This window comes from Chinchilla lanigera, unplaced genomic scaffold (assembly GCF_000276665.1).
Source record: "Chinchilla lanigera isolate Chin_1 unplaced genomic scaffold, ChiLan1.0 scaffold00024, whole genome shotgun sequence".
NCBI lineage: Eukaryota > Metazoa > Chordata > Mammalia > Rodentia > Chinchillidae > Chinchilla > Chinchilla lanigera.
Window position 1 is genome coordinate 1,137,205 of NW_004955425.1, and position 23,353 is coordinate 1,160,557.

Genomic DNA, 23,353 nt, shown 5'->3' on the forward strand with positions numbered 1-23,353 from the left:
AGAATTAGTAGAAATCCACTCAGAGATTGGGGAGTTTGGGAAAGGAATGCTCATTTAAAGGTGAGGGGAAACAAACACCCTGTCCTTAGCACCTGTGGCAAGAAGGAATAATCAGGAAATAGGAAGGTCTGTGTGATTAGGAGTAGTTAGCAAGAGGGAGAGACAGCAGCTGATTTAGAAGAGGTAAGCAGAGACCCACCGGTTTGTGGTATATTTTTGTACTATATCTGAGAGCAACGGGGAGTCATTGAGGAGTTTTGGAGATGTTGAGTGTGATTGTGATAGAACTCCCAACCTGCTAGATGTCAGATGCACCAAGTTCATGTCCCCTGAAGTCAAAGAATGAATTCTAAAGGACAGAAGAGGTTAAGAGTAAGAAGGGTTTTTACGGGGAATAGGAATGTGCAATAGGGATAGCTCCAGAGAGACGGAAGGGGTCCTGAGTGGGTTGCAGCTGAGGTCATCTCTCTAAGAATGTTTTGTAGGGCAAAGTCACGAAGTGGGTAAAGTGGGTCAAAGTATAATCAACCTATAAGATTACAAGTGTAGGGCATATGGATGACATCATTAACCACTAACTTATAGTCTCAGGTTTAAGTCTTAGTCTTAGTAGTTTTAGTAGTCTCAGTAGTCTTAGTCTTAGTCTTAGTCTTAGTCTTAGTCTTAGTCTTAGTCTTAGTCTTAGTCTTAGTCTTAGTCTTAGTGGATGAAAGAAGATAGCCCACCCTTATTGAGATAATCCTTTTTTCTATGGAAAATCCCAAAAAGGTGGTACCAATCGGTATAATCTCAAGCTTAGGGAAATATGTCAGTCTGGCTATTGTGACTTTAATCTTGAGGTCTTTCCTTCTTCAGATGTACCACCAGCCACAGTTTTGATATGTTCTCATCTTGTGCACTGACTTGAGAACCCAGTCCCTTTCTAACTATATATTAATTTTTATCTAATTTAGATGCCTATAGTAATTACATGTTCATATTAATATTTGAAAGTAGCAACTTGGGCTATTTGGTGGAGAAACCATTCTATAATTCACAGCAGAAACTACTGGACTAATTTCTATACACATGTGCTCATTAGACTGTGTCCAGGGGAGTTATGGTGGTGGCCTGGACCAGGGTGTTAGGACTGGGGATGGAGAGAACTTAATGGAATCTTGATTTGGAGCTTGAATTGGCAGGACTTAACAAGAAATGGATTTGGCATGTAGCATGTGAGAGATGTCAAGGATGACTCAGATTTCTGGATTGAATCGAGTATGTGTAATAGTCATTTTAATTGAGATCTTTTAAGGTACTCTAGAGAAGAGCAGGTTTGGAGGCAAAGATCAAGAGCATTTTGAAAGTATTTTCTCTATGGATCCTTGTTTACCTCAGAAACTCCCACTCTCCCAAGATTCTGCTCAAAATTGCCCTCCTGTGAAATCAATCCATAAAGAGAGCAGCAAGTTCAACTCTGTGTCACTAGACTTCTCTTAGTACTTTTCTATTTTATGATTTTCTGTATCTGCCTATCTCTCTCACCAGACTATGATTCTTTGGCAGGGAAGTTTCTTGTTTGTTTGTTGTTCTTGACATACTGTTTTCTACTGAGTTTTTTGTGTTAAAGTCTTCCTTTATCTTAGATCTGAGTAATACTGGAGTAAGTTATTTCTTTACTGCACCAGTTTTTTTTTTGTTCCTAATGTGAACTGGAATCTCTGGGAAGAGCATAAAATATGCAGTATTTACCCCCAGATCATTTGGTTTTCTCTTCCTCTGTACCAGTTCTTGTTTTCTGAGCATCTCACATCCCTAATGTTGAAGGTAAGAGGTGGGATAGGACATGCTGTGGAAAATGCTCATTGAGATATGAGCTTCAGAATGAGTATGTGTGAGAGTCTCTGAGTGTGGACTACATGAAGAGATAACCTGTCTCCTGGTGGAGAACAACCTCTGGGTATCTTTGGGAAGCTCACTTTGCCTGTAGTTGGATCAGATCTTTTTCTTTTACCTCCAACAATCAAACATCAAAGGATGAGAATTTATTATTGTTTGTTTCTTGCCAGGCTAAAAAAAGCTAGGTGGCATGAAGTGACAAATTCTGTTTTGTTTCTTTGTGGCTATGCTGAGAAGAGCTGAACAAAAAGTTCTTTGGTCCCCTCACCCACACCGCAGCATGCATGCCTTTGGCCCTTTTATTTATGAACTTCCTAAATCTGAAACTGTGCCTTTCTTACACAACCTGCTTTGTTCATAAAATAAAGTTATATTGGCAACTTTTTTGGTTAAAAAATGTTCAGTACTTTTCTAAGGCTGTTTATATTCTGTTATAGAGAGTTGGCTATTGTGCAAAACCTAGGTTTCAGGGAAATATGGACAGGATAGAATAAGTGGGAAAGACACTTCTCTCTCTGAAGAATACAGTATGTGAATATATTTTAGAAGGAAACTTTTATTTCTTCAAAACTGAGAGTGCTCAAGACAATTCATTTTTAGAGTAGAACTTAGTGGAAAATTTTACCAGGAAGTCACAGACTCAAACAAGAAATGTGTTAGTTTTTAAACTTAAATTTTATTTTGTAATGCTAAGTGGTATTACATTATTGGCAGACTAACTGCTAGTATCTTTCTTATAGTCATGTAGAATGGGTATGTATCTGTGCTCTGCAAATTTAATTTGACTATAGAGTTAATGAAAAAAGTTCTGTACTATTTTCATATTTTTTTGAGTAATGTGTAGTACAGCCGAGATTAGTAGGGTTAAGATATAATAACCACATCTACATCTATACACCCATCTTAATTTTTATGTTTTCATTTACTTGTCCTCCCTTATAGAACATGTTTATTTTCAAATTGAAATAGCTTGGGATGGCAGGAAAAAGTTGATCTTTAGTCCTGTATTAGAAGTTATTAGCTTCTGTCATCAGCTTAATATTCCCTTTGCTATGAGTGCCAATCTTTAGAATTGAGCCCCTGAGGTCACCATGAGGAGCAGATTAAAAAAAAAAATCTATGAATGGATGTTACTTTTTCTGCTTATTTTAAGAAATGACCAAAGTAAGGAAAAATAACTGCTGAATATAGTCTTATCAGCTGTGATAGGGAATGTATGAGTAACATGCAGTGATTTTTTAGCAGGAAAACAGCTGCAGTTTTAATGCTTCTTCCTTAGCTATCATCTCAGGGCTACCTATAGCCTTACAGAAAGAAGATGGTATAAACTTGTCTAGACCCGGTAATCCATTGGAAAAGCAGAGGCTCAGGGCACATTTTTTTGGTGGTGGGTATATTTCAATCTGCACTTTGAGCTTCAAAGGAAAATCATTCTGATTATAGAAACTCCTATATTTGTTTCAGGTCGATCTTCCCTTTTTCCCTTTGAAGACGCCTTCTTGGATGACAGCCATGGTGATCAGGCCTTGTCATCTGGTTTGAGTTCTCCCACACGCTGTCAGAATGGGGAACGAGTGGAACGCTACTCTAGAAAGGTGTTTGTCGGAGGCCTCCCTCCTGACATCGATGAAGGTATGCATTCACTAATGACTTGGAAATCTGGGTCTGTGCTTTGTGTCATCTGACCTTGACTTTCCAAGTCAGCTGTAGGTATTTATATCTTAATGTGTGGGAGGTGAGAATATTTGATAAATGAAGTAATAGATTACACAAATCAGGTCTATTGTTCGTATATGACAATGCAGTAGTCTCTCAACAGTTTCTTATTTCCTACTTGTTAATTTAGGGGTAGTAATGAGAACTAATACATATGAAACTTTACTCTTAAATCCACTATTGTGCTAAGCATTTCATGTTATCTCATTTAATACTCGTACTTGTCTTTTAAGGTATATACTATCATCTTCATTTTCTAGATGAGGATACTGAGGATCAGAGAGAGATAATTGTGCTGATTGTGTAGCTAATGGTGTAGTTAGAAATCCGTCTGATTGTAGAGCTTTCTCTCATGTCTATCACACCACATTTTACTTTAAACATCTATTAATGAAAAGCACATTTCCCTCTTTAGAAGAATGAAGATGAATCAGAATTGTTAGTGATACTTTTGAGATAATGCTAGTCCAAAATACAAGTGAATGTTCTCATGTGCTAAACTCAAGGAAACTATTCCTTTTAGCACATGGTAGATAATAAATATTTATTGAATGCATGGATGAAATAAAATTATGACAAAGCTAACTTAAAGGAAGAAATAACAACTCTACTTCATCATAAAACTATTATGAAAACAGACTTGTTTTGCCAGCATTATTCTAGCTATGACACTTGGTTCATTTATCACGTGTTTCTTCTTGAGAGAAGAAAAATCTTTTATTTACTTTTGTTTGTTTGTTTTTTGAGACAGGGTCTCCCTATGCAGTTCAGGTTCACGATGATCTCACTGTGTAGCCCAGGCTGGCCTCAAACTCGCAGCGATCCTGTGAGTTTAAAGGCATGCATCACCACATGCAGCAGAGAAGAAAAGTTTTTAAAAAATAGTTTTGTTTTAGACTTGCTACCTTAAAATGGTACATAGCTGGAGACTCATTTTCATCCAGACTATTTTTATATTTGTATTAATATCATCTATATTGATCAGATTTTCTTTAAGACAAATTCTTTATTGTGCCTAAGGGAGTGATATCTTAAATCTGAGTAGGAACCAGGTTATAATAGCATTCTGATTTGAGTGAAAAATAAGAAAGACAAATTCTTTTGTTTTTTTTCTTTTTGAGACAGTGTCTTGCGATGTAGTTCAGGCTGGCCTTGAACTCACTATGTAGTCCAAGCTGGCCTTGAACTCATGGTGATGCTCCTGCCTTGACCTCCCCAGTGCTGGGATTACAGGTGTGCGCCACCACACCTGCCTAGAAAGAAATTTATTGAGCTACAACTTTTTATATATGTTCTTTATAAAGTATGTATGAGAGAAAGAGATCATTCATTACCTTTTAATATTTTTTCTCACCAAATAGAATTACCTACTTATTGCCTCTCTGCTTCTCATCAGGTGGATCAATTTACTTCTTAAAAAATTTAATGATTCCATACAAGTGCAAATATTTTCTGTACTTTCATCCTTTTCTTAAAACAGAACATTCCTATTTTTAGAATCTTCATTTTATTTGACATAGAGGTCATCTTAGCTAACACTAGAATTTTTTCTTCCAAATTCTTTGTCGAAGTTACTGGCAGTGAAAAGAAACAAACTTGGCGTGGTTAAAGGCAAATAACAATATATATCCAAGCCATAGTGTTTAGGTTTGACCTCTAGTACTGTAGAAAAAAGCCCTCGGTGCCGGGCATGGTGTTGCATGCCTGTAATCCCAGCATTTGGGAAGCTGAGGCAGGAGGATTGTTGGGAGTTTGAGACCAGCCTGGGCTACAAAGTGAGCTCAGGGCCAGCCTGAACTGCATAGTGAAGCCCTGTCTCAAAAAGACCAAAAAAAAGAAAAGAAAAGAAAAGAAAAGAGCCTTCAAAGTTTTTTTTTTTTTTTAAGTTTTTGTATATTTTTGCAGTGCTGGGGATTGAACCAGGACCTTGTGCATGTTAGGCAAAACACTCTACCACTGATCTCCACTCCCAGCCTACAACAAATTTTTTTAATAAAGAGATGTGTTTTGTGCTATTCTGATTACAATTTTTTTCCCTCTTCTACTAACATGTCTTCTTTGTTTTGTAGATGAGATCACTGCCAGCTTTCGCAGATTTGGGCCTCTCGTGGTAGACTGGCCTCACAAAGCAGAAAGCAAGTCGTATTTTCCTCCTAAAGGTACTGCACTTACAATGTCTCCACTGCCTGCCTGTTGAAGAGATAGTCTCACAGTTCAATATAAGGCAGCCTTTTATGTCTTGAAATAGCAGTTGACTTCCCCCCAACTAAGAAAATATTTTAACATTGATTATCCTTTTGTGTGTTATGTTTTGTGTATTGTGTTTATTGACAATGATTCCTGTGAGTCTGTTGTGGATGAGGTTTGTACTAATGTTTTGTTACTTTGGGAGAAAAAATCTAGACTTTTAGAGGTGTCAGCAGTGATAAAGGAAAGGATTACTTAATGTCAAATTTTATTTGTATCTCATAACTCTGCGGTTTTACAAATCTTAGAAATCCCAGACTTGGAAAATCTAATGGCTGAAGAATGGCAATGCCTGAAATTCTCTTTAGCCACCTCTGTATCTTAAGTAATTTAGCCTCGGTAGGGGGCAGAAGGCAAACTAGCAAAAGATTCTTCACATGATTTTGTTTCCCTTATTTTTGGAAGCTCTTTTAGTAATTTATGAGGCAATGAAAATATGTTGCTTTGTCTATTCATAGTTTGTCATTCTGGAGAATCTAGGAACTTTTCTAGTGACACACTCTTGGTATGTTCCTAGATTTATAGACAAGTGTGTTTTGGATTAAAAAGAAAATTTTCTTCTGTGTTATGTTCTACAGATATGTTCCAAAGGTACTTTCCATCTCTGAAAGAAGGCTTTTTTGATGTCTCTGTGTAACCTTCATTACTAGAAAACAGAGTCCAAATACTTCTTCTTATTCCTTGTATAAGAACCAATCAGAGGTTAACTTGGGGAAGACAGTTCTGGTTTATTAGTTATTTTGTCGCTTGAGAGAAATCTCCACACCCTCTCTAGCCCTCTATCACATGTAATGCTGTTTGCTTTTAGCATTGTTAATTCTCTCCTTTAAAGCCAGAAAACTTTTACATGAAAAAATTAAGCTTATATTAGTCAAAAAGGATAGATAGAAATCATTATGCTATTTCAGTAAAACAATGTCATGTTACTATACATGCACATTACAGACATGTACATGTAAAGGCATATATAAACTTTTCTTTTCTTTTCTTTTCTTTTCTTTTCTTTTCTTTTCTTTTCTTTTCTTTTCTTTTCTTTTCTTTTCTTTTCCTTCTTTCCTTTCTTTCATTTCTTTCTGACACAAGATCTCACAATATAGCCCAGGCTGGCCTCGAACTTGTAGCAATCTTCTTGCCTCAGCCTCCTGAGTGCTGATATTACAAGTATGTGCCACCACACACAGCTATGAATTATTTTTCTAATGCTAGTTTGATGTATCAGGGAAGGTTTTCTTTTTGCAGTGAGTGAATGTATTTATCATACTAGTGTATGTAGCACATTCTGTGAAATGATACGTCTAAGATCAAAATAAAAGATATTTCTAAGAGTGATAGTTACAAAAAATGCTGAGATTATAAAAATGGTTCTGACAGAGGAAGTGTCATATGATCATTGAAAGAAATGAAAAGGAAGATGAATATCTAGTCCTGTCCAAAGCAAATTATCCCAAATCTACTTCTATTGGAGATAATCACTGTATTCATTTTGCTAAATATTTTTCCAATACCTCTTTATAAAGGTATATATTTATATGAGATTTAAAGTTTTGTATAAATAGATCACATTGTACGTGCTCTTTTATAACCCACATCTTACTCCCTAGCAGTGTTAACATCTGTCTGTAACAAACCTTTGCTTTCCTTAATGACCACAGTGTATTTAATCAAGCCAACTGATGGTGTTTAGGTTGCTTACCCTTGTTTTCTGTCATGAATCACACATCAGTGACTGTCCTTGTGCCTTTATCTTATCTCATCTCATATTTGTTCATTCATTCATTCATTCACTCAATTTATTTGCAAACGTAGGGCCTGACAAACACTAGGCAAGCATTCTACCACTGAGCTACACCTCTGTCTGTCTGTCTGTCTGTCTATCTATCTATCTATCATCTATTTATTTATTTATCTTTTTGAGGCAGGGTTTCACTATACAGTGCAGGCTGGCCTTGAACTCACACTGTAGTCCACGTTGGCCTCGAACTCACAGCAATCCTCTTGCCTCAACCTCAAGAGTGCTGAGATTACAGGAGTGCAACACCACGCCTGGCTTTCTACTTTTTTTGTGACTACTACTTAAAATGAATTCCTACAAATGAGTTTAAATCTTTATATAGATTGTCAAGCTGCCCCCAAGAGGCTCATACCCATTTTATGTTCCTAGTACTTTGTTTGCAAAACCCAACCTTTCCCCAGATCTAGGGGAATATCTACTTTTTATTCTTTGCCAGCCTGAGATTAAAATAACTTTTTTGGCATTTCTTTTTCTCTTTATTGGCCTTTTTTTTTTTTTTTTTTTGTACCAGGAATCAAACTCAGGACACTTGCTAGGCAGGCGCTGTGCCGCTGAGCTATATCCCCGGCCCTTTGGCTATTTCTTTAATCTGTTCATTTTCTTATCTTGTTTATTCAATTTATTTTTGGGTGTTTATCTTTTTGTAGTGCCTTTTTATATTAAGAATATTTAAAAGTACTTTGACATATTTGAAATAGTTTCTGCACTTGTCATTTACTTTTCAACCTTGTTTTATCACATAGTACCAACATTAATTTTTAAAATTTTTAAAATAGTTACTACTATTTTGTGGTAATGGGACTTGAACCTAGGGCCTCACACTGTAAATACTCTACCACTGAGCTATATCTCTAGCTCTTTTTACTTGCTTTATTTTGAGACAAGTTCTCACTTAATTGCCCAGACTGGCCTCAAACATGGAGATCCTCCTGCTTCAGCCTTCCAAGTAGCTAGGATTACAAGTATGTACAGCACCCTGCCAACATTACTTTTTTTGTGGGTGGGTATTGGGACTAGAACTCAGGACCTTGTGCTTGCCAGGCAGGCACTTGTACTGCTGAGCTATATCACCAGCCCCCAATATTACATTTTTATGTCAAGTAAATTCATCAGTCTTTTTCTTTATGGTTCCGGAGTTTTCCTGACATGCTTTAAAAAATTTTTCCCACTATATGACAATTTTAGAAATATTATTCTTTTTTTTTTTTTTTTGCTTTTATTGTTTTGCTTTTCACATTAACATCTTTTTTGTGTCCACAATTTATGTTGGACTAAAGCACAAGAAAAAAATCCATCTGTATTTTTCCCCAATACGGGGAATGCTTGCCAGTCATTCCAGCATTGTTTGCTGGCTAGTCCATTTTTTACTCATTGTTTTGAATTGTTAGAATTAAATCTTGGCTATTTTGTTTGTCAATAGCATGCTCAAGTTTCTTTGGAACTGCTTGGTCCAATATGTTTATTATTAGTCACATACATTTAAAGAGTGCTTAAAGTGAGTTTGAATTGTGATATGATACATATATGTATATGTGTATATACATATATATATAATATACATTGGTTTTTTCCAGTTTTTAAAATTTTATTTGTACATTTTACATATATATAATGATAACATTCATAGAGAATTTAAATCTGTACATCATATACCTTCCTGCTTCTTTTTTTCCCATTCCCCTCCCTTCCCTTCAGCTGTTCTTTGGATCTCACCATGCAGTTCAGGCTGACCTTGAACTTGCTTTTGTAGCCCAGGCTGGCCTTGAACTCACAGATTATCCTCCTGCCTCAGCCTCCCAAATGCTGGGATTATAGGCCTGTACCACCACTACTGGCTCTTTTTTTTTTCTAATTACTTAAGTTTATTAGCATATTTTAAGTATACATAATGATCTCATTCACCATAGGGAATTGATACCTGTACGTGATAGATCTTGATTCTTGTTTTTCCCATCAACACCTCTTCCCCTCCTAATTTACAAAAGTTTTAGTTCCATTTTTCCTTGTATTCTTTTCTTCTTGTCTTTTCTTTCAGTTCTCTATCCTCTCTCCTTTGTTCCTCTTCCCATTTCCCAATATCTATTCTATGCTTTGGTCCTTATTTACACCTTTAGTTTCTCACACCAGAGAAACCATGTGGTATGTAAACATGTGTCTGATTTATTTCACTTAAGAGTATGGTCTTAAAGTTTATCCATTTTGCTAGAAATGTCTCAAGCTTATCCTTCTTTATAGCTAAATAGTACTCCGTTATATAAAAAATCACATCTTTATCCATTCATCAGTTGATAAATATCTGGGCTGTTTCCATGATTTAGCTATTACAAACTGTGCTGCTATAAACAGGGTTGTGCATATATCGCTGTGGTACAATACTTTTAATTCCTTCAGGAAGATGCCAAGATGGGGAATTGTTGGGTCACATGGAACCTCTAATTTTAGTTTTTTGAGGAATCTCCACATTGATTTCCACAATGGTTGCACCAGTCTACACTCCTACTAATAATGGAGAAGGGTTCCTTTTTCCCCATCGCCCCTCCAGCATTTGTTATTGGTTGATTTCTTGATAATAGCCATTCTTTCTGGGATGAGATAGAATCTCACTGTTGTTTAATTTGCATCTCTTAAATGACCAGTGATGTTGAACATTTTTTTCATATATTTATTTGCCATTTGTACTTCTTCATCTAAAGAGTGTCTCTTCCTTTCAGATGCCTATTTTTGGACTGAGGAGTCTGATTTTTTTGAGTTCTTTATATATTCCACATAGTAGTCCTTTGTCTGAGGAACTGCTGGCAAACATTTTTTTCCCATCTCTGGGTTGTCTTCTCTCTCTGTTGGTGGTTTCTCTTGCTGTGCAAAAGCTTTTTAATAAGATGAGATTCCAGTTGTTGATTTTTTGTAATAGCTCCTGTGTGATTTTGTTCATAAAGTTTTTGCCTACACCAATGTCTTCAAGAGTTCTCCCTATTCTTCCAGCAGATTATTTCTGTTTTAATATTTAGATCTTTAATCCATTTCAATTTTAACTTAATGCTTGGTGAAAGATATGAGTCTATTTAATCTTTGGCATGTGGAAAGCCAGTTTTTCCAGCACCATTTATTAAAGAGGCTGTCTTTTTTCCAGTGAAGACATTTGGCTCCTTTGTCCAAGATAAGGTGGCTGATTATGTTTGGAGTTGTTTTTGCATCTTCTAATCTGTTCCATTGATGCTCAGGTCTGTTTGTTTTGTTTTGTTTTGCTTTTGCTGGTACCATGCTTTTTTTTATCACAATAACTTGTAGTATATTGTAATTTCAAGTCAGAGTTTGTGATACTCCCTGCCTTGGCAACAAAGGTTGCCCAGAATTGTCTTTGCTATCTAGGTCTTTTCTATTCCCAAATGAGTTTTAGGATTGTCTTCTCTAATTCTGTCAGATATGCTATTGGAATTTTGATCAAGATTGCATTAAATCTGTATAACAATTTTGGAAGTATGGCTATTTTCACTATATTGGTTCTTCCTACCAAAAAGCAAGGGATATCTTTCCATTTTCTGATATCCCCCTCAATCTCCTTTTTCAGAGTACTGTAGTTTTCAATATAGAGATCTTTTACTTCCTTCTTTAGTTTGATTCCTAGGTATTTCATTTTGGATGTGGTTATGAAAGGTGTTGTTTCCCTAATTTCTCTCTCAGTGTTTGTTGTTTGTGTATAGGAAGGCTATTGATTCTTGAGTGTTGATTTTGTAGCCAGCTATACTGACGAATTTGGTTATTAGATCTATAAGTCTTTTGCTGGAATTCTTGGGTCTTCTATGTAGATTATCATGTTATAAGCAAATAATGGTAATTTAACTTCTTCCTTTTCTATCCTTATTCCTTTATTTCTTTCTCTTATCTAATAGCTCTGGCTAATATTTTATTGAATAAGAGTGATGATAGTGGACATCCTTGTCTTGTTCCTGATTTTTAGAGTGAAAGCTTTTAGTTTTTGACTATTTAACATGATACTAGCTGTTGGTTTGTCATAGTTGGTTTTTATCAGATTGAAATAAGAACATCTATTCCAATTTTCTACAGCGTTTTTATCGTGAATAAGTGTTGAACCTTGTCAGACATTTTTTCTGCATTTATTGAGATGATCATATGTTTTTTTGTCCTTGGCTCTGTTAATGTGGTGTACTACATTTATTGATTTACCGATGTTGAGCCATCCCCACATCCCTGGGATGAGTCCTATTTGGTCACGGTGTATAATCTTCTTGATGATTTGCTGCATTCTATTTGCCAGTGTCTTACTTACTTTTTTTTTTTTTTGTTGCTGAGACAAAGTACCCAACACTCAAAGTTGAAGGAGAAGAGGTTTATTTGGTTCACAGTGTGTAGAGGTTTTAGTCTGTAATCAGCTGGCTCTAAGGCAGGGTGGCATGGCAGGCAGGCCTCACAGAGGAGAAACTTTCATAGTAGGTAGAAGGAAGCAAAGCAACCAAGGAGGGAGGCAAGTCTCTCTTTTTCCCTTATATTGTGTGCAGGCTACCTGCCCTGTACCAAACCAGTTGGTAGACTGATATACTAATCACACATCCTTAATCCCAGCATCATACACTCTAGGTTCAGCTACCTCTGAAAAAACATCCTATCTAAAATTGCATTCGGCTTTCGGGGGACATCTAGATACAAACTGTAACAGCCAGTATCTGTCTTATTGAGGATTTTTATATCTGTGTTCATTAGGGAGATTGGCCTGTAGTTTTCTTTTTGATTGGCTCCTTCTTTGTTTTGGGATTAGGGTAATGCTTGCTTCCAGAAATGAGTTTGGGAGTATTGCTTCCCTTTCAACTTTATTTGGGCAAAAGACTTAATTTTGTCACCAAGGCGCATAAACACGGGTCTGTCAGGCTCAGGTTTATTCTTTAGAATATTTCTAATGGTGAATTATTAATTTTTATTCTATGAGTTTTATTATATTAAACAATGAGTACCTAACAGGAAAAAATCACAAAAATAAAATATTGAATTTTTAGTATTTATTAAATGTTTATTAAAAAAGCATCAAAATTTTCAACATCAACTGGTTTTTGGTATACAAAGTCTAAAAAGAAACATCAGAAATGAATTCCTATTTGAACTACAATGAAGATACCAATAGCACTGTACAAAAAAATAATCTTTAATTATCACACCTAAGACAGACTGCACACATGCCAACAGCACGTATTGCTTATACTGACGGCACATGTCTTTTGCTTTTCTGGCCCTTTTGTAGCACATACTTGACATCTCAAGGGTCTTACTGTTTTGTGTGGAGGTTCTTATTATATTATATAGTGTGTAGTTAACAGGAACATAAAAATCAATAAAATAAATTATTAAATTTTTAATATGTATTTTGTGTTTAGAATAGACATCAACATTTTCACATCAGCTGTGTACTTCCTTATAAAACCTAAAAGATAACATCAGAAATAAATTCCTATATGAACTACAATAGAAATATCAATAGAACTCTACCACAAAAATAAGCTTTGCTTCAACTATCACACTCATGGCAGCCTTCACAGGACAACTACATGTTCCATACATGTCTCACACTGGCAGCACGTGTACTTAGCTTTCCTTTCCTATGTTGTGGTCATGTCACCTCTTCTCCTGTTTTGTCAGGAGCTTCCTACTATATTGTACAACATGCAGCTAACAGGGAAATAAGATGCCAATAAAATAAAATATTGAATATGTAATGAGTGCTTATAATAGTCATCAACATTTTCACATCACGTGCTTACTTGTTTGCAAAACCTAAAACATAACATCAGAAATAAAAATATATGTGAACTACAATGTAAATGGAAATAAAAATCTACCACAGAAATAAGCTTTGCTTCAACTGTCACACTCAGGGCAGTCTTCACTCATAACAGCTGCACATTGCATAACCAGTATTGCTTATAGTAATAGCACATCTGTTTTGCTTTCCTGTGCAGTTGACATCTTTTTTTGTTTTCCTGTTGTAGTAGATCTTCGTGATCCTGCACCTGCCTTTTCACCTGTCAGCTCACCAGTATGCTCCACAGTTTTTTTGCATAGTTCCCCGGGCAGAAATATTTTGGTTTTCTTCTGCTGTAAATGAGCTCTTATGAGCTCCAGTCCCAATTCTCTAAGAAAATTTCTCTGTGGTATTTTGCACTTGTTATTTTCTTTGTAAAATATCAAACTACTTATGCCCCAATGCTTAGGACTGAATAAATCCTAAGCATCCATTGGCCAATGTCTTTTGTGTTTCAAGTGACATCATAGTTGCTGCATAACTCATCAACAACATCTGCTCCACCTTCAGTTTTGTTGTTGAAAGTTTCCATCCCAGGCTTCCTTTTTGTCAAGTTTCCTTATCAGTATTACTATCATGGTGAAATGATGATGTGAGCAATACCAATTTGCTTTTCTTTGCCATATAGGAGGCCCATGTTATGTCTTTCTGAAATTCGAGTTTGTACTACACAGTTCTCTGTTTTGAAATTGCACATTTCATTTGGAATTTCTGCTTTGTTCCTTCTGCAGTTCCTGCACTGCTCAACTTGTGCTCTGTTAGAAAATGTAGCATCAATTGGAAACTGGTAAATCAATTGTTGAATGTCACATTCTGATTAGTTTGGGAGATGGGAGCAACAAGTCTGTTCACAGTATCATTCAGTTTATTACTGTATGAATAAGGCCCTGATGGCTCAGTTCCAGGATAAATGCCTAAATTAAAGTGTAATAAGTCTTCCCATCTATGAAGGCATAAATTTTTATGCCATATTTTGACCCATCACTTTTCCATAAGTCTTTTATATTCTTGTGATCACCATGAGAAATCTGTGCTAGGTACAGCAGACCTATGAATGTTTTCAGTTTAGTTAGGGGTCATAATAAATACATTTTCAAATGTGGCTGTTGGTGCATACAGAACATTTTACTTGCATTTGAGCCTTTGTGTATTTCACAGCATCTCGTAGCGTTTCATCTGTTACAATTTCCAACATTGAATGGCAGTACTGGCATTTTCTCCAGTATGTTTCACTCCTGCCAATTCCTTCACTATATTTTCAGACCTATTTTTAACATTAGATTGTTCCATTTGGTTGTGTGGCCATTTTGCAACATTTCAACTAGTGAAATATGTTTTCGTATTGCTGTTTTTTTCATTATCTGAATTGAGGAGGTCTGCATTCCCTGTGTCGATTCTTACTCCATTTCTCTATCACAGGAACTTTGACAATGTCAAAGTCATTGTCATTATCATTATCGTCATACCGCCACACCACTCTTCTGTTATGAAAGCCTGTATTTTACCATAATGGATCATCTTCATCAGCCATGCATGAGGAATCTGTTGATTCACTTTTGACCTCTTCCAATAAGATGGAAAACGCAGAAGAAATGGACAGATTCCCATGTACATATGCACTAGCAAAGCTGAATCAAGAAGATAAAAAATTCTAAATAAACCAGTGTCATGGAGATTTAGCTCAATGCCTGCCTGGCAAGCGTGAGGTCCTGAGTTTGATTCTGGGTACTGCCCACCCCCAAAATTAAACCAATGTCAGTCAATGAAATTGAAGATGTAATTAAAAACTTTCTAGTTCCTTATTACATTTTTTTCTTCTATCACACTGTTAAATGCTTCCCTGTAATCTTTACCCATCGTTCAATGGAGTTTTATAAAATAGAACAAGTCATCATTGTGACATCTGTTTCTTGATACTTAAAGGACCATCAGTTCCACTTCCAAGCTAAATATTTTTGTTTCTCCCTATCATACTTTATATCTAATGGTTTCTGGATCATTGTTCATGTCCACTTTCTTTGTATATATGTCACATTTAGAACATCCCACTTAAATTTGTTTCTGAGAGTTGAAGAGGGATAATGTTAGTGTTGGTCTGAGCAATACAGAATGTGGTAGCTCTGCAACCTCTGTGGCTTTTGGTACTATTCCTATATAACAGAACAATAATATAGAACTGTAATACATTGGTGCTGGTGTCCTCCTTTTATAGCTGAGATTAAAGGTTGGGATGGACCCAGGAGAGGAATGCCAAGAAAAAAATACAACTTCCTGATTCTGGTTCTCTGCTTGTATTGTGAGAGCCAATTGCCTTTCTCTGGTAATTGTTGTCAGGAAGGAGAATAACTGTTAGACTATTGGCTTCTAATTCGTTTTGCTCTCAGCCAAAGTCTGAAGGTTGATCTATTGTGGGAAAATCTAATAGAATTTTGTATTACTCCAGGACTGAAGTAACTTTGAGAATACTTGCCCGTTGTTTAATTAATTAATACTGAGGACATCAGAGTTGTTCATCTCAAACTAAGGTCCTCCTGGTAATGTCCACTCCTAGTAACTGTATTTTTCCTTAGGTTAACTAGATTAGCCATTAGGCATACTTTGCTTGATTGAGCATTTTAGGCTTATGTGTAAGTAGAGAAAAAAAATGAATCATCTACTTTGGAGACCTTTCACCTTTATCCTAGAAAGTATATGTCTAATGAAAAAGACAGAATTATCCATTCATTCAGCAGATTTACCTGTACAGAGCTGAAATAGGATTTGTAACACGATGACTATTTTCAGTGGATTGTGAAGTTCTTAAAATCCACGTGGCAAATAGTGGCCAGGTACATCACGGTCTCCTTAAGTTAGAGCAAATGAGTGGGAAGTGATACAGACTGGGCCTTTTCCAGCACAATGGCCACTGAAGCATTTGTGGAATATTTAGAGTCCTCTGGACCAATCTGTGTATAGATCACAAGCAATAAATTCTTGGGTTCCTCAGAGTGCCACTGAGAGCATGAAAGGCATGGAAGGTCCCAGACCTTACAAGCTTACATTCTTGGTGGAGGTAAGCAGTTAATCAGTCCCAAAAGTAAGCATGATTACAGATTGTGATATCATCCCTCAAGAAAAAACAGAGTGTAATAGAGACTATAAAGAGGGGACATCTGTTTTGATAGGGTATGGAGACAATTTCCCTGAGAAAGTGGCATTTAAGCAAACCTGAAAATTGAGGGGTTAGCTATAAAGTATAGGGAAGTACTAAGCAGAAGACTATCATCTAGGAAAGACAGTTTGAAAAGGCTTTGTGCCTTGGAAGAAATGAAGGAAGCCTGGCTGGAATGTTGTAAAGTAGGAGAAAGTGTTGTGAAAGACAGGCCTTGGAGAAGTAGGTTTTATTTTGTTTTGTTTTTGTTTTTCCTCGAAATTGCTTTAGTCCATCAGAGAGAGTAGACATGGAGGTATATATGTAGTGTTTTTCTTTGGGGTGAAAAGAGGAGTCAGGTGAAGTACAAATATCAGTTTTAAAATCATTTCAAATAGCTATTAATAAAATTTGAAACAAAGTCTTATTTTGTGTTTTCTAACTCTAGCTCTTCAAGATGAGAAGAAATCCAATCTAGTCAAAAAATTGAGGAAAAGTTTCTTGCAATTGTATGGTTTATAATTCTGGAATAGTAGAATTGAAGGTGTAAGTTGTAGAGGCACCTTGAAAGAGAGTTTCGCCGAGGGTTAGGACATGAACAAAACTCCATGCTGTATATTCATACAGATTTCTATCAATCTCATTATATTTATAATAGTTTGGGGACTAGTAGTGTGAAAATAGATTGAAAAGGGATGGGGTAAGGGAATAGAAAATACTACAAACAGAGGGCTGAGATTCTGGTACACATGGTCATCATACAGCATTGGGAATTTCAGTCCATCAAATATTTGTTGTGTATCAGTCTGTGGAAGAGTCTAGGTCTGGTTTTTGGGGGGATCCAGAGAAGATTCTTTCTATCTTTCTTTCTCTTTCTAATTCTTTAATACATGTGTATAGCACATAATGTTACATTCTTTGTGGGAAGTCAGTACATGTGCATAACACATTTTAACTCCTGCTGGGCATGGTGGCATATATCTCTAATCCCAGCACTTGGGAGGCTGAGGCAGGAGGATCACCACGAGTTTGAAGGCAGCCTGAATTACATAGCAAGACCTGTCTCAAAAAAATCTTAATTCCTTTTTTCAGCCCTTTTCACTTCCCTCCCCTCTGCCTTCCACCATCAAAGGCAATATTCTTGATTTGAGAAGGCTACAATTTCCAGAGGAGACTTAAAAATATCAGTGTGAAATGATAAGTAGTGGTAAAGAGCATGGATTTGAGAGCCAGACTTGCTGGACTTCCCTACTTATTGGTTGTATGACCTTAGGCAGGTTGTTTAACCTTTCTATGCCTTAGTTTTTTAACCTGCAAAATAGAGATGGTAGTACTACCTACTTTATAAGGTAGCACTGAGAATCAGAATGAGTAAATTCATGTGGTAATCTTAAGACAGCCTCTGCATGTGGAAGTTTTATGAATGATGCTGTTTTATTAAAGTACATATCAATCTGTGGTCCATGACAAGTGTTTAAAATCTTGACTTTCAAAAATAGGTCAGAAAAGAATAGGCAACAAATTTAGTAGAGTGGATTTATGATGTTTACTCTGGCTAATATTTACCAAGGGCTTGCTGTGAGCTAGGCAATGGGTCACCCTTTACGTGCTCAATCTCATTTATTTACCCTTCCCAATTCCACAAGTTAGGAATCACTATTATTCCCATTTTATAAAGGCAGAAGTAGCCTTAAAAGAGAGTAATTTGTCTAAGGTCATGGTGAGACTGGGGTTAGAGCCAAAACAGGTTGATCCCAGAGCCCAAAGTTCATTTGTTTGTTCCTTTATAGAGACAGGGTATCCTGTGTAGTTCATGCTCCCCTAGACTCACTATGTAGCCCAGGCTAGCCTCAAACTCAAGGCAATCCTCTGGCCTCAGCCTCCCGAGTGCTGGGATTGCAGGCCTGTGCCACCACACCTGGCTAGAGCCCAAAGTTCTTAATTGAATGACACTAGCATCATTTGGGAGTACAGATAGTTAAGACAGAAAAGACATGTTCAAGGCAGTCTTTAATTAAGCTAGATTATTGATTGCCAGGTCTGATTGCCAGGTCTAAGACTTGATCTGAGTAACAAGTGACCAAGGATACAGGGTCTGTAGTAAACTAACCTGAGCTGAATTTGTGTTCCACATCTTGCCATCTTTCTCAATTTCTGTGTTTTTTTTTCATTCAAAAATGGGGATAATATTCCTGTCTATGTGTGATTTCTTATGAGATCAAGTAAGAAATTATACATAGAATACTTTGCATATTACCCAGGCATCACTGAAGACTTTTCCCCTCCACTTTGTTGAGCAGGAGAGAAGTTGAGTTTTTATGTTTGGTTTTTGTTTTGATTTTTTCATCAAGGTTGTTTAGAGAAACCATTTATATTTCTGTAATTAAGATCATAAGAAATTATGGTGCATGCCTGTAACCCCAGGTACTCAGGAAGCTGAGGCAGGAAGATTGCAAGTTCAAGGCCAGCCTGGGCAGCTTAGTGAGAATGTCTCAAAATAAGATTTTTTAAAGGGTTAAGAATGTAGCTCAGTGGTAGAGCACTTGCTTGGCATGCACAAGGCCCTGGGTTCAATCCTTAGTATTGAAAAGAAAAGTTATGAGGACTCTAAATATCTATGATACTAGCAATGAGCTATTACCAGAATGGAAAGAGAAATGAACCATTGGGTCTTTGTGATGGTGTAGATCGTAATGGTGGTAAATTTGATGGCACAGTTGTGCTAAAATTCCTTCCACCGCATGGGAGACCCCTGGCAGTGTTAAATGTGGATGAGCCAACAGAAGGAAAATCAGTGTGGTGAGCAATTAAGAGTTTCATATACACTCACATCTGGTCCAAGAGGAGATTCCAATGGGAAGTTGGAATTATAGTCAGGGCTGATGGGACTAGAACCTGGGGTTGGAGGCACACACTTCTCGAGTCATCTTTATAGAGAAAAGAAAAGAAAGTGAAAAACATAATGAGTAAGTTTTGTTAATAAGTAGGAACGAGAAAGGGACATGGCAGTGGATAGGTAGGTGGGGGAAAGAGTAAAAATGTGTCCATGTTTATGAAAAAAAAAGTTACTGAGAAAGTCGTGGAATATAGAGATCACCGTGACCCACTTGTCAAATACCTGATCCACAATAGTTTCTATTGCTACTCGAATTCTAGGCCTTAATATTTTGTGAGGTATAATCAAAACATATACTGAATATTAAAATAAAAGAATTTTATTACAGTAAAAGGCACACTGCCATTAATCTCCCTCAAGATACTCCCACTGTTTTCAAATACTTTATCCCATAGTTTTTGCCACTTTGTGAAGCAGTTTTGTGAGTCTTCTTTCATGAATGTCTTTAGTTGTGCTGTTGTGGCTGCCTTGATGTCCTGAATCAGTTCGAAATGTTTATTTTTCCTGGTCATTTCAACTTTGGGAGGAGCCAGCTGTCTCATGGTGTCAGTCTGGTGAATAAAATAGATGAAGACACACTGTACTGTTTTCAGGAGCCCGCTCTTCCATTGGATGACTCTTTGTAGCCATAGTCACTGTATTTTTGATCACACACCCTAAAGGTACTCGCAAAAGAGGACTTCCGGAACTGCTTCAGAAAGTGGTGAGAACATAGGTGTTAAGAGTATTTTGAGAGGGATTAGTGGCAATGTGTCTTTTACTGTAATATATGTTTTAAATTTAAAAATCACTGTACCTTTTGATTACCTCATGTAGTTAAGTAGTAGAGCCAGAACTAATCAATGTGAATTTCATTGAACAAGTGTTGTTTTATGAACAATAAGAATAATGTTGCCTCTCCTGAAGAACCCACTGTCATTGTTTTTGTTTCCATCTGATCTTCAGGCACACATATTTTTGTGTTTGAGGGAGAGGGTATAATAATAGAGATAAAATTTTGTATTCCTCTTTCCTTCTCTTTTCCCTTCAAATTTCTACATAATTTTCTATTTTCAGAGGCTACCCAACCTATTTGCTATGCCCTAATTTATTTCCTTGTCATTTAAGCTGTTGGAAATAATTACTTTTGTTAATATATTCTCATATATAGCCTTTACTTTCAGATTAATTTCTTTAGGTTAAATTAGAAGCTACATAATCAGAGTTAAAAGAGATCCAGATCTGATATCACATGGCTTCCCAAAGCAGTTTCTTTATGAAGTTTATGCTAATTTGGATATCTGCAGCAAATTAGTTTGCTTAGTTCCAAGTCAGATAACACATTGCAGCTGTGAGCATACCTTTTGGCTTCTGTGGTTGGCATATAATGGACCCCTGCAGAAGCCAGGGACCACATTGGTATGAATCTTGTGTTTGAAGTATTTAAATCTGTTCCTCTTAGGTCTTATCTATTGAATCCTGGGTGTTTTCTAGTATCACTGCCTGTCATTCTCTCGCTTGCCTACTCTGGCCACTAACTTTTTTGCTATTCCTTTAACAGGATAACTAAGTCCTCTTATAGTAATGATACTTCCTCTTGTCTGAAACTCTCTCCCCCAAGATTTCTAAATGGAGTGTTTCATGTTTTAGACCTCTGCTTGTCAACTTAATAGAAAAATATTTTCTGACTTCTTTATCTAAAGTAGCAGTCTCTCTACCCTCTTTTCCTATTTCTCTTACTCACATTTTTATTGGCTTTTACCCTCATTTTGTTTTTCTTTAAATGACTTTTCATGACCTGAAAAAATTACAGGTGTTTTTCTGTTTTCCAGACTAGAATGTGAGTTTTATGAGAACTAGGTGTTCTTTATGTTTAGTTCACTGCTCTATACCAAGTGTCTCTCATACTTGGTCCTGTGGTCTTCAGATATTTTTCGGAGGAATTGTAGCTTTGAAAATAAATGCATTTTATTGTACTCCAATCTTTTTTTTAAACTGAGGAGAAGTATTTTCTTATAAGGATACAACAACTTTTATTAGATTTGAGTCTGGCAGATCAATAATGTATTACTATTTTACCTAATAAATAACAAAGGAAGTGATTTTCATTGTTTTGCTAATATGTATCATTTATGGAAAAGGAAGACAGCTTTAAACTATATAATCTAATAAATTATGTTGTTCTTTATAAGGCTGGATTTTATGTAATAATTAACAGCTTAAGATAAATGACCAAAGATACATTTTTACAGCTATTCAAAACCAATGTGGCCCTTGTCTTTTTCCTGAGTCTTTGTATTCTTTTTGTCCCACTCATATAGGTAGAGTATTGCCAAAGAACTAGTTCAAGCTGTGGCTTTTGGTCTTAGCTGGCCTTTAGCCATAGCTTAACCTTAGGTTTCTGCCTTCCTAGTAATACTATGCACTTTTGGACCTGAATGAACTGCTTTACAGTTGAATTCTTTCACCTCAGGGATCAGAAGTTCTCTTAGGCTACCTCAGATCAGGAGTGTGGTTATGAGTAATAAGAGCCCAGCAACAGGTGTGATAGAACCAGGTGTCATGAAGGCTGTGCTAGAGGACATATGAACAATGGGATGTGAACGATGGGAGCTACTAATTGTCCACCCTTACCATGTTCTGCCACTGCTATGACTGAGCTCAGATTGTTCTCATATTTCCAATTAGATTCCAGAGGGGAGGAACTCTAACTAGTCAGTTCATTTTTTTGTACGGAAAGGTTTATTTAGCTCATAGTTTGTAGAGGTTTTAGTCCATACTTGGCTGGCTCCAAGGCAGGGTGGCACATGGCAGACGTCAACAGTTTATGGCCCAGTTCATCTTTTAGTATCTAGCTGTAACAAGAATCACAATAGAGCCCTGAATTCCTTGAGAAATTAATAAAAGAATAGTTTAGTTCTACTTCCTTGAGCATAGGGCTGTGAATGTGGCAGCTAGGAAGATACGCTGAACAAACTTGATGACAGATATGTTTAGTATAAACTCTCTTTTTGCCTCTTGGGAGCATATCCCATGTCTGAAATTGCTGTCACTGGCACTACCAAAAATATCTACCCACTCTAAGGCTTACACCCCTGGATCTGCACTAAGCAGCTACTCCTGATACTGCAATAATTTTGCCTCTAGTGGAGCAACAGAGAATGTAGAGTCAGGGAGAGGACCTGGTAACATCCAGGCAGTGAACACAACTGTACTATCGCTGGTACCAGAAGCCTCTGGGGGAGAGGCAAGACATCAGCCATCTCCCCATGTTGGACAAGAGATTAGACATGTGGTTCTCACACTGTCTTCAGAAGTCAATGATGTTGGCAGTAGGGTGGAGGAGGCTGTCATCCTCAGCTTAGTTGAGAGTCCAGGAATACAGTGTCCAGGATGCACAGCTAGATGAACAGGAATAGTAGCAGGCATTCACCTTTACACAAGAGTGACCCAGAGCTGGCATGCTGATGGTTCCCTCCCACTTCCAGAAAAGTGTGTACTCCTAAGGGGCTGTTTCAGCTGGTAGTCATGTATTTCCTCTGCACTAGCCGGACTGGCTTCCCTGCTGGTCCTGTGACCAAGGCATTGCAGTTGAGGAGTAATACCAGCAGGGTTTGTGAACCTGCCATAAGGCAGGCCACATGGGATTCAGATTGATTTTGAGCCAATCAGCTGAAGAGATACTATTTGAAGGGCAAGAAAGAGGACTCTAAATGGGCAAAAACAAGCCATTGTGTAGTTATAGTGGGGGGAGTGTAGCATCTGTTTCAGTTTCCTTCAACTTGTCTAAATTTGGTTTTGGAAAGGAAATATTTTCAAACTTCACTCTTCCCCCCTTATAGTATAATTTGAATGGAAACAAGTCATTATTGTTTTAGGCCCAGATTCTGAGTTTTTCTACCTTCTGAG

General features: G+C 36.8%; 1 protein-coding gene across 2 annotated transcripts in view; it reads left to right on the plus strand.

The window, feature by feature from the left end:
- Cpeb3 (cytoplasmic polyadenylation element binding protein 3) overlaps positions 1-23,353 on the plus strand; it is a 191,855-nt gene that overhangs the window by 104,759 nt on the left and 63,743 nt on the right. For both annotated transcript variants that reach the window (XM_013514851.1, XM_013514850.1), the window contains 2 exons: positions 3,343-3,510; positions 5,664-5,753. In XM_013514851.1, the coding sequence (XP_013370305.1) occupies positions 3,343-3,510; positions 5,664-5,753 (258 nt within the window). The remainder of the gene's footprint in view (positions 1-3,342; positions 3,511-5,663; positions 5,754-23,353) is intronic.